At 45.1% G+C, this 16,852-nt stretch overlaps 1 protein-coding gene across 1 annotated transcript in view; it reads right to left on the reverse strand.

Annotated features, from left to right (window-relative positions):
• Positions 1–16,852, reverse strand: part of PNPLA1 (patatin like phospholipase domain containing 1) — a 52,997-nt gene that overhangs the window by 1,901 nt on the left and 34,244 nt on the right. The window contains exons 6-9 of the mRNA XM_040249821.1: positions 8,991–9,557; positions 6,035–6,113; positions 4,804–4,929; positions 265–370 (exon numbers count right to left, since the gene is read on the reverse strand). Of these exons, the coding sequence (XP_040105755.1) occupies positions 265–370; positions 4,804–4,929; positions 6,035–6,113; positions 8,991–9,557 (878 nt within the window). The remainder of the gene's footprint in view (positions 1–264; positions 371–4,803; positions 4,930–6,034; positions 6,114–8,990; positions 9,558–16,852) is intronic.

A 16,852-nucleotide genomic window follows, 5' to 3' on the forward strand; every position in this document is an offset into this window, starting at 1 on the left:
AAGCAGTCGGTAATCAATTGTTCAAAAAAAATCAGCACGTTACAACAACTTTCCAGCAGGTGGCAGTCACGTTCTCAAGGAAAGGGTGCTCTTTTCTTGGTGCACAAGGCATTCTACAGGCTAGTGTTGGCCTAGACCCTGACCCGGAAGAGGCAGGTGAGGGCAGAAAGAAAGATGGGCTGACGGGGCTCAGAGGTCACCACAGCATCCTGGCACAGGACCGGCAGTGTCTGGCCCCCAGGGATACCCTGGGGCGTTCCACACCTCAGGGCAGCTGTATTCCTGGATGCGGCTGGGATGAGGCTTGTAGGCGACCCAGACTGTCTCGGAGGTGGAGATCAGAGAGTAGTCAAGTGGGCAGGGGGCAGACCTGGATGTGAGAAGCCAAGGAAGCACACGTGAGAGGAAACGAGACCAGAAGGGGGAACTGGGAATCCTGATTTCCACGCCCTCTTCCACTTGCTGTGTGACCCTGAGCCAGTCACCTGCCCTCTCTGGGAAACGGCAGGGAGACACTTGCAGAACTCATCTTGGAGAAATGCTGGGATGTGGATTCGGGGTACTCGTGGGTAATTTTCAAACCTGACTGTGTCATTTTGTTGTTTAAATCCTCTCATGACTCCCCAGCAACACAGACAAAGTTCACCCTCTTTAGCATGGCACCCAAGCCAGACTGACCTACCCCTTGCCATGTGTCTGAGGGCCTCTCCAGGCCTCTCCCTGCCCAAATGGAGGAGCTACACTCGACCCTGTGACTTCTGACTCTCACTCCAGCGCTCCTTCTACCCTGGAGGCTGGGTCCTGGCGACAGATGTTCTGGATTCAGATCTTGGCTCTGCCATCTACCAACTGTGTAACTTTGGGCTTGTTACTTAACCTGTCTGTGCCACAGTGCTTGGAATATAATAACTACTATGTAAGTTTTAGCTATTATTAAATTCACCTATTAAATTTTTTTCATTGGATTATAGTTGATTTCCAAGGTTGTATAAATTTACCTTTGAATAGGGGGAGGTTCCATAGTAACTCAAAGGAAAGGTTCTCTAATAGTGGAAATCTGGGGAGTCTGACAGACTTGGTCTGTGGTTAAGAAACTGCTTGCTTGTACACGGGACACAGGTTTGATCCCTGGCCTGGGAAGATCCCACATGCTGCAGAGCAACGAAGTCGGCACACTGCAAGAACCAAGCCCAAGCTCTAGAGCTCGTGAGGCGCAACAACTGAAATCTGAGTGCCTTGAGCCCATGCTCCACAAGAGAAGCTACCACAGTGAGAAGCCCGTGCATTGCAACTAGAGAGGTGCCCCCGCTTGCTGCAAGTAGAGGAAGCCCACACACAGCAACAAAGACCCAGTACAGTGAAAAATAAACAAACATTTAAAAAAAAAAAGAAGGATGTGAATAACAATCAGCAAGAGGGATCTCCTTCTTTTCCATCCGTAGCCTGGAGGCAGTATTTCATTTTCTCAATCTGTCTTTCTACTTTGAGGCCAGTTACACATCCTCAGTCAGATGACCACTGAACTTTTACTAGAGGAGAGATAAGGCCAGCAGAGGAAAGCCAGGCTGATACATCTATCTAGCCATGCTTCAGAAGAAGAGCATATCTGGCATTACTGCTGGTCCTGAATAAAAGGGACAAGGACAGACTAGACCCCAAGCTGTAAGCCTAGGCATTGCTATCATAGCCAATTCACAGACCTATGAAAGAGAAAAGTAAAATGTTTGTTTTGTATTCCACTGAGATCTTGGCCGGGGTGGTGCGGGAGAGAGTGCTGTTTGTTATACAGCATTCTCAAAGCAGCAATAACTGACTAATACAACCCATGCCAGAGTATAGATCAAACATTTGATTTAAAACATACACAGACACAGACACACCCAGAGTAATACATAGAACATCTGTCCTGAGCTTTTATTCTAGACCCTTTCGTCTGCCAGGAGACCAGGAGTTTCCCAGAACTAGCCAGTGGATGTGACAGGGTCTCCTGTGACTGTAGTTTCGGAACAGGTCTTTTCTCTTGCTGGGTCACTTCTATTTTTCTATGCCTTATATATATATATATATATATATATTTCCCCAACCCCCAATCCCATCCCCTAACCTTGTCTTTGCAACTCAAAGCAATAAATCTGCAAGGAATTGCTTAAGATCAATTGGTATATTGCTTCCCAGTAGTTTCATTAACTTGTTCTATAAAGGAACACTGCACACAGGATGTGTGACTCACTGACAACAAGGTTTCCCACAGCTTATGAAAATCGTTTTGTTTGTTTTTATCACATCCTGCTTCTTTGTACAACACCTTGATTCCTAGAAGTTTATCAACCAAGGTAGCTCTGGCTGAAGTGCACGGTCCCACTCTTCTGAGCACGGCAAGAGGTGTGGCTCTGGAGTCAAAGAGCCAAGTCTGGACCTGGCTCCCAGAGAGCACCCCAGCTGCAGGGAAGCTCCCCACACCCAAGGCAGACCTTCTTACATCCTCATGACCACACCTGACCCTGAGCTCCTAGAGATAGACTCAAAGGTCAGGGAAGTGTTTAGGCTGGAGACCAAGGAACAGAGTGACTAATTCCAGGCTGCACTGATCCCACCCATAAGTTCCAGAAACCAGCGACTTCCCTATGAGTCCTACACCCTCGCTGTGCACTCAGTTGCTCAGTCATGTCCAACTCTTTTGCAGTCTCATGGACTGTAATCCACCAGGCTCCTCTGTCCATCGAATTTTCCAGGCAAGAATACTGGAGTGAGTTGCCATTTCCTTCTCCAGGGGATCTTCCCAACCCAAGGATTAAACCCATGTAAATCAAACTTTAGGGTAAATCTTCAAAGTTGGGGATCAAGTTGAATTTATTTTGCTTTTTTTCAGCCACACCATGAGGCATGCAGGAGCTTAGTTCCCTGACCAGGGATTGAACCTGTGCCCCCTGCATTGAGACCACAGAGTTAGGGACCACCAGAGAAGTCCCTTATACTGCCATGGCAAACATTTTTGGCCGTATCAGCCAATATATATATATATATATATTTTTTTTTTTTTTTGCAGAGCTTTCCTGACAAGGGATTGAACCCACGGCCCCTGCTTTGGGACCGAGGAGTCGTAACCAGTGGACTACCAAGGAAGTCCTTGAATTCATCTTTGCTATCCCCAGAACCTGGAAGAGTGCTTGGCATTTGTGCTGTGCTTAGTTGCTCAGTTGTGTCTGACTCTTTGTGACCCCATGGCATTTAGTAGATGCTCAATAAAGATTGACTAATTAAGCCAAAACAATCTAATAGAGTCAAAATCAATTAGAAGCAGGCCTACATTGGTCAGGACTTTTAGCTGTAGGTTGGCAAGAGTTAGGAACTCTATATGATGAGTCACATGAGCACCCACCGGTTGGGTTTTTAAGAACAGTTCTTTTTTACCCCCCTCTGGGATAAGGAATGGGCTTCCTAGGTGGTGCTAGTGGTAAAGAACCTGTCTGCCAAAGTAAGAGACAGAAGAGACATGGGTTTGATTCTTGGCTTGGGAACATCCCCTGGAGAAGGGCATGGCAACCCACTCTGGTATTCTTGCCTAGAGAACTCCATGGACAGAGGAGTCTGGGCAGGCTAGAGTCCATAGGATCACAAAGAGTCAGACACGACTGAAGTGACTTTAGCACGGGACAAGGAATAGCAACTTTATTCCAGAAGACAGCAGATGGACTCGTGGACTAGTGGACAGCTTTATTCCAGAAGATAGCAGATGGACTCGTGGACTAGTGGACAACTTTATTCCAGAAGATAGCAGATGGACTCGTGGACTAGTTACATCTGGACTAGCAGATGGACAAGTGTCCCAAAGAACCATCTTCTTTAAGTAGAGTTCTATTCAGAAGCTAAGAAGTAGCTAGTTAACTTCTAGGAGTGATAACCATAATATCTATTAATTATTGACTGCTATTACACATCTTGCACTCTGCGAAGCAAGTTACACAGTTGACCTAATTAAACCCTCACAACAGCCTTACAAGTTGGTATCAGCCCTATTTTAGAGATCAGGAGATAGAGGCTCAGAAAGACCAAGAGTCCTAAGCAGGCTCCCTGGGTAAGACTGTGGCTGAGCAGGGATTTTATGTTGGGTGCATCCAACTCCGAAGCCCAGCTCCTCATCCTGATCCTTACTGACCCTCCTTGTGCTAAGTCGCTTCAGTCGTGTCTGACTCTTTGCGACCTCATGGACTGTAGCCTGCCAGGTTGCTCTGTCCATGGGATTCTCCAGGCAAGAATACTGGAGTGGGTTGCCGCGCCCTCCTCCAGAGGATCTTCCTGACCCGGGGATCCAACCCAAGTCTCTTATGTCTCCTGCATTGGCAGGCAGGGTTTTTACCACTAGCACCACCTGTAAGACCCTAAGGATCCATAAGTTAGGGGATAAACTCAAGAATATCTGCTTTTTTCCCCCTGCCCTCCTTACCCTACTCTCGTCTTCAGAACTACATCCCTTATTAAAAAACTCAAGAAGAGTCAATTTCAGAATGTTTTCTTGACTCTGTTCCTCGTAAGTGTCCCCAGTAATCTTAGACCCTTTATAAACTTATGAACTTATAAATAAGCCACTGTGTTTTAAAAATTATATTGCAAATAATTTAGTTCATTTACTCTAGTTCCTCTTTCAGAATATGAACTTCACGACATCTAGCCTCTTCCTGTTTTTCTCACTACACCCCACGTTCAAGTTCCAGGAATGATTCAAAGTGACCCCCCTCACTACCCCTATAATCTTCCTGAAGACCGTTCCCTTCCTGTGGAATTAGAAACATTAACCACGCTCACTGCACTTTGCTGCCTGTTTTCTTGGTTCGTGGATGTCTTAAGTAGCCTTTTCTGGTGCCACTTGTCTTTTGCTTGTTCTTCTTGAATACCTTGCTCACCCAGTTGGACTCTTCAGCAGGGCTCTCCCTGGACAAAGAGATGAAGTGATGGTTGGTTAATGACAGGGCTCCGCTCCAGCTCAGAAGGGAGACAGACACACCAATGTATGATTCTCAACCCTGGTTGAACTTTTACTTTGTAATCAATGAATGTTTATCTAAGGAACATCATACCCACTAGTCAAATGAAACTCAAACTTTTATACAGTTACACATCAATGCAATAAAGTAAGCTATCATGTGAATAAAACACATAATTTATGTCCAAACACAAAATTATGTATGTAAACTTTTTCCAAAAATTTTATAATTAAAACTGTACTTAATGTGAGAAGCAGGTATGTTTTAATATCCTGGGTATGATACTGAGTGAGAATATAAAAAATAAAAGTGCCTTGGGCCCTTTTCTCTGACTGTGGCCATGGGAAAACTCAGCCACTGCCAGAGCTACCCCAAGGAGGGGAGGGATGAGGTTGGTGAATAGCAACACCCTGATTTACTCTCTGATCTCCTGCTGGTGCCTTCCACCGGCCAACCCCACTGGCATTCGGTCAGCAAGGGAGTCTGGGTATTGTGATTCCCAGAGAGGTTAAAAAAGCTTCCCTGGCCATCTCGTAATAGCTGCAGGGGTAACAACAGAGCACATGTTACACAACCCAGACGGTTGATGTGTATTATGAAAGCAGATTTTCTGGAGACAATCTGCAACATAGCAGTATTAGCCCCTTTCTTATGCTATTAGAAAATAAGTTGGATTAAGGGAGATTTTGGGTAGAGTCCCCTTAATTATACTGTGTAGGACCCACCCAAGGCTAGGTGCAGCAGGCCTGCCAGCTCTCTTGACCTGAGACATCCCCGAGAATCAGGTGTGAGGAAGCATGCACACTCCCCCGCCACATCCAGAGGACGTACACCCCCCAGTGCTCACAGCAGGGACTGGGGGATGACGCTGTCGGTAGGAACAGACTCGTGTCCCCGTGTCCCCCCAGTGAAGGAGAGAAAAGGGAGGCGGTGGTCTGTAATCACATCCAGAAGAGGATCCCCAGGCAGCTAAAGTGATGGAAAGTATCATTTAGCTGGGCCCCCTCCCCGACCGAAGGAAAGAAACTGTCCCCAATCAAGGAGACACTCACACTGTATGAGGTTTGCTGGCAGTTTCCTTCACATTAGCCAGAGGCATGGTGCTTTTCGAATTTGAAGAGGCAAAGGGAGCTACAGCCAAAAATAAAAATATAGAAGACGTGAGTGAGATGGGGACGGGGAGGAGGAGTACTTAGTCATTTCTGAAATAACAATAAGAAGAAAGTGAGAATGTTTAGAAACTCTTTTTCTTAAATTCTCATATTTGGGACCAGAATCGTATGTGGGGACTTGACTGAGATCCAGGGCGGCAGCAGCATCTGCGGGAAGGCCTGAAGCTAACCCATGACGTGATATTATCAACGATTCTCTCCTAAAAAGCAGCCAGTTGTGTTAGGGAAACTTTTCAAGAAAATCCCCCACAGGGGCCTGAACCTTCCATCATCTGCTTTCTGTGATGCTTTTTTTTGTCTTCTTTACCGGAATAGGAAATACAAACCATTTCATGACCAGTATTCTTTTCAAAAATTTTTGGCCATGCTGCGGCCATGTGGGATCTTAGTTCCCTCGACCAGGGATCAAATCGGCTCCCCACACGTCGGAAGCGTGGAGTCACTGGCCCACCAGGGAAGCCTCATTATGGCCACTATTCTTAAGTAAGCTCTTCGCGTGTTTCGAACGAGTATGGGGATATAGAATACATGAATATTAAGGTGTAATTATGTAACGCATGTAAATGATAATAATATGGAATCGATTAGCACGTTCGTCTATCTGAGGAACTCGGAGATCTTTCATCTGGGGACCTGCTGGCTGTCCCTCACTTGCCCAGATCTATTTGTGGTTCCTGTTTATGGATTTTTCCCAGGACTTTCTGCAACACTCCCACCCCCAACAATAACATGGCAAAACAACAAATAACATGAGCCCCTGGGGGCAGCACTCTGTCCAACTCCCCCTGATGGCCTCAGGTGTCACCGCTGAGACCCAGCAGGGCTTCTCGACCTGAGAACTACGGACGTGACCGGCCAGGCTAGTCTTTGGTGTAAGGGTTGAGCACTGTAGGCTGTTTAGCAGCATCCCTGGCTTCTCCCGACTACGTTTCCCACCAGATGGCAACCAAAAAGTCCCCAGGTGCTGCCGAATGTCTCCTGGGGTAATATTGCCTCTAGTGGAAAATCACTGGGCTATCTGTACTCTCTGCCCACCGCCGATGCAAGTGAGGAATGCCAACTCCAGACCCATGATTGTTCAGGCCCCTGAAGATGGCTGGCTTTAAGCACTGGTGTGATAACATAAAATAAATGCATTTTATTTAACTGGGAATAAGAGAGCAAGTGAAACACTTTGAACAACTTTCTGACTCCTAATGTTCTGGTATTTTTGTCTTGTGATTAAAAGAATCAAAGTGAACCTATTCTAAAAAAAAAAAAAAAAAGGAAAGAAAGGAAGACAAGAAAAGAAAAACAAAATAAAAGGCAAAGTGAACCTATTCCCAAAGAGAGAAAGAAAAAAAAGGAAAGAAAAGAAAAACAGAAAAGACAAAGTGAAGTTACTCTGGAAAAGGAGGGAGTCACACCTGACCTGGGGCGGAATCACAAAGAAGGAAGCCTTGCCAACCCGTGCTCCTATTTATCATAATAACTATGAAAGCCCAGCCCATGGACCATGAAGACCCTACAGCCTGGCCTCATTCTATCACTTGGACCTCTCTCCCTTGGTCCCCACCCAGACCACCTACGTGGCCAAGCAAGTGTCCTCTTCACACCAAAGGTGCCTTGTACCTTCCTTCTCTGCACCCGGACCTCTAGAATAAACAAAATCTGAAGTGTTCTTTTTACTTGGTCAGATCCCACAAACCACAGTTGTCAAAATCCTACCCCTTTCAAATTACCCCTCACCTCTGAGAAGCATTCCTTATTTCCCCCCAGAGAGAGGTGATCTTATTCTCTGTAAGTACCCTCAACACTGTTTTTGTTGGTTACACAGTACTTAAGAATTTCTTCTTGTATTTTTGAAGTTAGCATCCATGCCATTCCCTCTGTTGGAAGGGAGATTTCCTGAGAGTGAGGAATTGAGAACAGTTCATCTTTGAAGCCCCCAGAGAGGTGCTTCTCAAATTACTTGTACTGAAGAACCAATTTCTAAAAATCATACTTATAATCCATAATGGACTAGGACTTTGGTAAAATGCATTACAAATGAACTAGTAGAAAAATGATGAAACTCTTGGATGTCACGGCTCTACGTTATTGCTATAAACATTTCAAAATGCTTGCTCTCACTTTCTGCACTCATTTCATTGTATACAAGTAACAGATATTCAGAGACTAGCACTGGTCCACAGACCGCTCTTTGAGTACCACTACCCTGGCACAGTGGCTTTCACAATAAAAATCTACTAGAATTGCAGTTCTTAAATGTGAGAGGGCAAAAGAACCTGGAGGGCTGGTAAAAAAAAATGCAGACAGCTGGATCCCACCCCTAGAACTGTTGATTTAGTAGGTATGTGGTAGGACCTGAGAATTTTTATTTCTAACAAGTTCTCAGGTGAGGCTATTGCCGTTGGTTGGGGACCACACTTTGAGAATCACTAGACAGGAACTAGTGGTAAAGAACCTGCTCGCCAATGCAGGAGATATAAGAGACACAGGTTTGATCCCTGGGTCGGGAAGATCCCCTAGAAGAGGGAATGGCAACCCATTCCAACATTCTTGCTGGGAGAATGCCATGGACAGAGGATCCTGGCAGGTTACGGTCCATAGGGTCACAAAGAGTCGGACACGAATGAAGCGACGCACGCACAGACTAAGGGAAAAAACAAAAAGTCCAGAGCACTGCCCTCTCGTGGTGGCCTCTCCTCATAGCCAGTAGAGCCGCTGAGGCTAAGGGCTGACTAACTCCACCAGTGCACACCTCTAAAGCGATGGCTATAGCTGCCACATCAGTACACACTTGCCAATGGGCTCTGGATGTGAGGCAGCTGAGAGAGGCCAGAAGGGTCCATACCTCGGGGCTGTTCTGGGCCCAGTTCCTCCACAGGTGGCTGTGCAGGTGATGCTGAAGAATATCGGGGCAACACCGGAGGTGCCCCCGCAGTGGAAGGCCCCAGGGATGGCCTGGGTGACGCAGATGCCTGGGGGGGTGCGGACTTGGGTGGTGATCCAGTCGGTTGTATCTGCCGTGATGGTGATACAGGGGACAGCCCAGGTGTTGAGCTGGGGAGTGAGGGCACAGCTGGGAGTGATGCAGGTGGCAAGTCAGTTGGAGAACGTGATGGTGATGAGGCTGGTGGCGGTGCAGGTGATGAAACAGGTGCCTCCACAGGCCAGTCACATGTGGATTCGGGCGCCTGCATGGGTGGGGACAGAGGTGCACTGCGGCCACCCCTCCCATCCCCTTTGGGAGCCCACTGTGTGTGAAGTTGTCTGGATTCTTCTGGACTAGCCAGCTCTCTTTGGAGGCTCGGTTGACAGCGTTCAGGACACTGGTTGCCAAGGGCGAGTTCTATCTGGCAGTACACTTCTACCCGGGGGAAAATCACTCTCTTGGAAGGAGAATTAAGATAAGCAGCATCTAGGAAAAACAACAGCATGGGGTCACAGGTGGTATTTCTAACCCCTGACATCGGCATGGTGTTTACAAAAAATGGTTTCCCAAATTATCTTCATAAACAGGATGAGTGCTTGTCACTGTTTTTGTTTTGCTTCTGCCATGTGTCTGGAGGGCTCTCAGTTCCCTGACCAAGGACTGAACCCAGCCATGGTGGAGAAAGCCCAGAATTCTAACCCTAGGCCACCGGCGAATTCCTGGATTAGTGCTTTTCAATAGACTTTCTTTACTTACTTGAATTTATATTGAATGATTGTGTATTGATAGAAGGCTGGGGTAGATTTAAACGTTGCTGGTAAGGATCCAGCTGAGAGATGGAGGTTGGAGAGAGAGGGGAACGATGCAAAATTGGAGAATTCTGAGACAGGAATGGGGTCTGAGCCCAGGTGGGTGGGTGAGCTCTAGACATATGCAAAGAAGGGTCAGGGAAAGGTGAGTCTGTATATTTGGTGGCGCAAAGTCGAGAGAACTCCCCTCTGATGGCTTTGGTTTCCTCTGTGAAGTAGGAAGCCAGGTAGAATAGAAGACTGGAGGTCAGGAGCAGAAGGTTTGAGGTGGTAATTGCAGAGGATGAGAGAGTAAGTTGACAAGAAAAATATAATGTGATTGCTTTCAGGGTAGAAATTCACAAGCCATTTAAAAAATTCATATGAAAATGCAAAGGACCTAGAATAACAAACACAACTTTGAAAATGGAACAAAAGCTGGAGAACTAAGACTACCAGGTTTCAAGATTTATTGTAAAGCTATAGTGATCAAGACAGGATGGTCCTGACATAAAGATGGGTAAATCTATCAGTGGAATAAACAGAAGGTCCAGAAATAGACCTATGACATACATAGACAACTGATTTTAGCCCAAGGTGCAAAGTTATTTCAATGGAGAAAGCAAAGTCTTTTCAACAGACAACACTGGAATAACATGATATCCATTTTTTATAAAGAACTTAGATTTATATCTTGTACCTTATAAAAAAAATTAACTCAAGATAGATCACAGACATAAATGAAAACCTAAAAAAATGAAAAGCCTCTGGAAGAATGGTGGGGAGTGAGAGAAATGGGTGGAGGGGTCAAAAGGTACAAACTTCCAGTTATAAAATAAATAAGTCACAGGATGGAATGTACAGCCTGGTGACTAGAGTTAGTATTAACAATACTCTATCGAATATTTGAAAGTTGCTAAGAGAGTATATCTTAAAAGTGCCCATCACAAGAAAAAAAAAAAGTTTTTTATAACTCTGTATAGTGATGGAAGTAATTAGACTTTTTGTGAGGGTCGTTTTGCAACATACACAAATTTTTAATCATCATCTACACACCTTGGTGGCCCAGACAGTAAAGCGTCTGCCTGCAATGCGGGGGACCTGGGTTCAATCCCTGGGCTGGGAAGATCGTTTGGAGAAGGAAATGGCAGCCCACTCCAGTATTCTTGCCTGGAAAATTCCATGGACTGAGGAGCCTGGTAGGCTACAGTCCATGGGGTCGCAAAGAGTCAGACACGACTGAGTGACTTCACTTTCACTTTGTACACCTAACACTAATATAATGCTCTGTGTCAATTATATCTCTAAATATATTTCAATTAAAAAATAAAAAGAAATATTGCTCTACTAGGAAAAAAAGAACCAAGTCTTTTGGTGCAAGTGGAGTGACTCTTTGGAGGGCACATATCCTTTTTCACCTAATTATTAAAACACTGAATTTTTAATAAAATTGCAAAAATAGCTCTATTTAATTTGGGGGTCATTTTCTTTGTTTGTTTTGTTTTATAGACTGAACATTTCCTTTTCCCCAGACTCCTTCCAATCACTAATATCTCTAAGAAATTAATTGCCTCTACCTGTTTTCCTTACTGGTAAATGTTAATCTCTTTGTATACTGGAATTGCCTAAAATAATTGAACTGAGTTCACCATGACTCAGTTATTTGATTTTTAATAATAAAACCTTTATATTTTAAAGCATTAAAAATACTCTAGAAGAAAACAAAGGAGAAAGATTTTTTGTAATCTTGACTGAAGCAAAGATTTCTTAGATAAAGACACCAAAGTGTGATCCACAAAGGATAACAATTAATATGGACCCTACTGAAATAAGAAATTTCTCCTTTTCAGATGATACTCTTAAGGAGTTGGGTAGAGAAATCATGGACTGGGAGAAATAAGGGCATTTATAGAGAACACATAAAAACTCTTAATAAGAAAACAACCAATTCCATCTTGTAAATGGGCAAAGAGCCAATTGAAAGAGCTCCCAGTGGTCAAAACTGGAACAATTTGACTAACAAAATAAAGTAGGACTGAATAATAACTCACAGTAAAAAATAAGTACTCGAGAGTCCATAGTGATATAAACAGATGATTGAATAGGTAAGTCAATGGGGAAGAAAGAGACAAATCTCTCATGCAGAATTCCCAATAATTTCAGTGGATACTTCGGCCCCTAAAGAAGTGGAAAATAGTCTACTCCTTCCATGTGGGCTTTGCATAGTGACTTCCTTCCGAAGAGCACAGTATGGAAAGGAGAAAGAGTAACTTTAGAGTGGAGACACCAGAAATCCGACCTCAGCCAGGTGACCAGGGGCAATGTCATCAGTGATATGTCACGTAGGCAGCATGTATCCTTGATACAATGTCCTGAGAATGGCACTTTGCATCAGTTGTCTTCCTCCCCCAAATCCACAACCCCAGTCTCACCATGAGAAAAAACATCAAGCAAACCCCAACTGAGGGACATCCTACAAAATATCTGGCCAGTAGTTCATTAAAAGTGCTTCCCTGGTAGCTCAGCTGGTAAAGAATCTGCCTGCAATGCAGGAGACCCTGATTCAATTTCTGGGTCAGGAAGATCCACTGGAGAAGGGATAGGCTACCCACTTCAGTATTCTTGGGCTTCCCTGGTGACTCAGACAGTAAAGAATCCACCTGCCACGAGGGAGACCTGGTTTTGAACCCTGGGTTCGGAAGATCCCCTGGAGGAAGGCATGACAACCCGCTCCAGTACTCTTGTGTGGAGGATCCCCATGGATGGAGGAGCCTGGTGGGCTACAGTCCGTGGGGTTGTAAAGTGTCAGACATGACTGAGCGACTAAGTACAGCACAGTTCAGTTCAATCCCTCAGTCGAGTCCGACTCTGTGACCCCATGGACTGCAGCACGCCAGGCCTCCCTGTCCATCACCAACTCCCGGAGTTCACTCAAACCATGTCCACTGAGTCGGTGATGCCATCCAACTGTCTCATCCTCTGTCATCCCCTTCTCCTCCTGCCTTCAATTTTTCCCAGCATCAGGGTCTCTTCAAATGAGTCAGTTCTTTGCATCAGGTGGCCAAAATACACCGGTCATTAAAAACAAGGAGAGTCTGAGCAATGTGACAGACAAGAGGAGCTTGAGGAGACAGAACACCTAGGTGTGACATGGGATCCTGGATGGGATACTGGGTCAGAAGACAGACATGAGGTGAAAGCTGAGGAAATCTGAATAAAGAATGGGCTTCAGTCAGTAACAGTTTATCAGTGTTGGCTCATTAATTATAAATACACCATAGTATGCACTATGTACTATGCTATAGGATCTAACAAGTGTGAGACAAAATAATAGGGAAACTGTATGTGGGGTATATGGAAACTCTCTGTACTGTTTTCACATTTTTCCTGTAAATCTAAAACAATTCAAAAAAATAAAGCTTAACAAATAAAGATCTAGGGGGAAACTGGGCGAAAGAGTTGAACAGACACTTCACCAAAGAATATACCTGAACAACTAATTAGCAAATGAAAAGATGTTCAACATTATTAGTCATTAAGGAAATGCAGATTAAAATCACAATAAGATACCGCAACACACCTATTAGAACGGTTAATATTAAAAAGACTGAAAAAATAAATAAATAAAAAGACTGACCAGGGAACCTCCAGCAGCTGGGAATCCAGTGGCTCAGATTCCACACTCCCAATACCGGGGGCCCAGGTTCAACCTGTGGTCCGGGAGCTAGAGCCCACATACCACAGCTGAGTTCAAATGCCACAACTGAGAGATTCTACATGCTGCAACTAAGATCCAGTGCAGCCAAATAAATATTTTTAAAAAAACACAAAAACTAAAAGAGATTGACCATACCAAGTGTTGGTGAGAATGTGGAGAAACTGGAATCCTCATACACCGTTGGGAATGTAAAACGATACAATCACTTTGGAAGGTAATTTGGCAACTTCTTAAAAAGTCAAACGTACATTCTGGGTATGTGTCTCAGTCTATACATATCTAAAAGAATTGAAAACAGGATCTCGAAGAGATATCTGCACACCCATGTTCCTTGCAGTATTATTCACAATAGTCAAGAGGTGGAAGCAACCCAAATGTCCATTGATAAATAAATAGATAAAGAAAACTTGGTCTATATTCACGGTCTATATTATCCAGCCTTAAGGAAGGAAATCCTGTCACATGCTACAACATGCCTGAATCTTGAGGACATTATACATGAAATAAACCAGTCACAAAAAGACAAATACTGTTACGATTCCACTGACACAAGGTATCTAAAGTATTCAAACTCATAGAAATAGAATGGTGGTTGTCAGGGCCTAGGGGAAGGGGGAAATGGGGAGTTGGTTAATCAGGATAGACTTTTAGTTTTTCAAGATGGAAAAGTTCAGGAGATTGGTTGCACAACAATGTATGTTTAACACTACTGAACTGTACACTTAAACCGGTTAAGATGATAAATTTTATGTGTGTTTTACTACTATTATATATAGTATATTTTATATTAAAATAGTATATATTATACATATATTTGCATACATACATTATATATTAAGCATACATCCACCATATGATCTGGTCATTCCACTCCTGTGTATTTACCCAAGAGAAATAAAAGCTTTTGTCCATACAGAAACTCAAGCGTGAAATATACATGCGTGCATGCTAAGTCACTTCAGTCATGTCCGACTCTTTGCAACCCTATGGACCATAGCCTGCCAGGCTTCTCTGTCCATGGGATTCTCTAGGCAAGAATACTGGAGTGGGTTGCCATGCCCTCTTTCAGGGGATCTTCCTGACCCAGGGATTGAACCCAAGTCTCTTACATTCTCCCGTATTGGCAGGCAGGTACTTTACCACTAGCGCTGCCTGGGAAACCCAGGAAATGTACATAGCAACTTTATTCATAACAGCCCCAATTTGGGTACAACCTCTATGCCCATTAAAGGGTGAATGGATAAATGAACTGTGGTATATTCACACAGTTGATTGGAATGCAAATGGGAATGAACTATTTATACCAAGCAATGACACGATGAATCTCAGAATAATCATGCTGAGTGAAAAAAAGCAAACAAAAAAGAATTCATACTATAAGACTCCATCTATCAAAAAAAAATCTAAAAATGAAAATTGATGTATAATGACAGAGAGACATCAAGGTTTGCTTGAGGGTGGGGGAATGAAGGAAGGTGGGAGAGATCCCAAAAGGGCATGAGGAAACTGGGGGCTTGATGGATTGTTCCCAATCTTGACTGTGGTGCTGGTTTCACAGGTGTGTGTGTGTGTGTCTGTCTGTCTGTCTGTCTGTCTGTGTGAAAACCTATCCAGTTGTGAGCAGGAGGAAGGGAGGCAGGAAGATCAGTCTGGCCAGGCATGCTTGGATGTGGGACGGATATTTCAAACGTGGCAACTTCTGAGCTCCAGTCTCACTCAGCACCCATGTCCACGCATCTGTGTAGGGAAGGCGGATTTTCAAGGATGCCAGCAAGCAGTGTCCTTTGTTTTGGCAGAAGGCGAATGGCAGGGAAGACCAAGGGTGGAAAGGGAGGCTCACCTGCTGGCAGAAATAATTAAGTCAATGTAAGCCTTTAGGAGAGGGGAGACTGAGGATGCAAGGATGTGAGCTGAGGAGTTGAGGGTGACACCTTGCAGGTGCGGCTTCCTGCCGGAGCTGACCCCCTTTCAAAAAACAGGCAGGAAGCTGGAGCAGACTTCCGATTTCTGCTCCCAGATGGTAGGTGGGGATTAAGAGAGTGTAGCTCTGGGCACCAACCACAGTTTCTCAGGATATGTCAGTATTTCCTGCCTGCATCTGGTGCCAGGAGAAAACTCCAGGCCCATCAAACCCAAGAGGGTTTAGGTGCTGGAGCTGAAGCTTGCACTGAGAAAGCCACGCACACACTGGCAAATTGGAAGAGGAAGCCCAAACAGCTGGCAGCCAGCATGAGACATTTTCTCCCTTATGAGTTGAGTCTGTTCCTACTTGGAGTGATTCCAGCGCCATTGGGGAAAATCTATCCTCCTCCATATACTGTCCCCAGTTCAGGAGTGGATGGCTGCAATGCTGCTATCAGAGTTTCATCTCTGGGTTTAGGACCGCCATTCACACCTGTGAGAATGTCCCAACCAGCTAAGGGTGGAAGGGGGAAGGGTGAGAAGTCACTGGGTTCCTCCAGAGGGTGAAATATGGGGCTCCTGAGAAACAGGGGAGATGAGAGATGCTTAAAATTCCACTTAGTATCTCTCCCTGGGGCTTGCCCCGAGAGGGAGATGAAGGAAAATTCTAAGGGAGAGACAGGTATGGAGGCAGCCTGGTAGCCAGGCTGTAATCTGAGCTGTAGAGGGATTTCCTGCAGCAGGCTGTCTGCTCCAAGATCCAAAAACCAAACAGGGGATCCCCAAGCCCCAAGTCCTCAGTATACACCATCACTGAGGAAAGAATGGAGGGACTCCCCAGCTGGTGGTGGGAAGGAGCCCAGGCCCTAGCCAGACCCTCCTATTCCTGGGACTCTGGAGGTGAGACCTCATCTCCACCACCACACCCCCTTCAGGTGGTCCTCCTTTTGGATACTTGCGGTTCAGCTTCCCAGCTGTCCCCTGTGCAAATGTGGAGGATGGACGAGTTGTCAGAGGACAGTCAGGATTAGGAGGTGTCTGTCTGCAGAGAGGTGAGAGGAGGGGCCTGTCGCTGAGGTCAGAGCAGGCAGTGGACTGGATTGACTGTGGCTAGGAGTGGAGATACGGTCTACCACCAGCTACCTTGTACAGATGAGAAACAGGCCCCAGGAGGTAAATTACTTACTCAAGGTCACACAATTCATGTGTTGAGAACCAGGATCTAAATAAACCCTTCGTACAGATTAGGAACCAAGACTCAGAGAGGTGGAGTGATTTCCTGGAGCTCGAGCAGCTTGGGGGATGGGGGTTCTGGCCCAGGGCCGCTCTCTTCCAGAGTCCACATTCCCTGCATCCTGCTCCCCATCCTCCTA

The sequence above is a fragment of the Oryx dammah genome, unplaced genomic scaffold (assembly GCF_014754425.2).
Source record: "Oryx dammah isolate SB20612 unplaced genomic scaffold, SCBI_Odam_1.1 HiC_scaffold_11, whole genome shotgun sequence".
NCBI classification, from domain to species: domain Eukaryota; kingdom Metazoa; phylum Chordata; class Mammalia; order Artiodactyla; family Bovidae; genus Oryx; species Oryx dammah.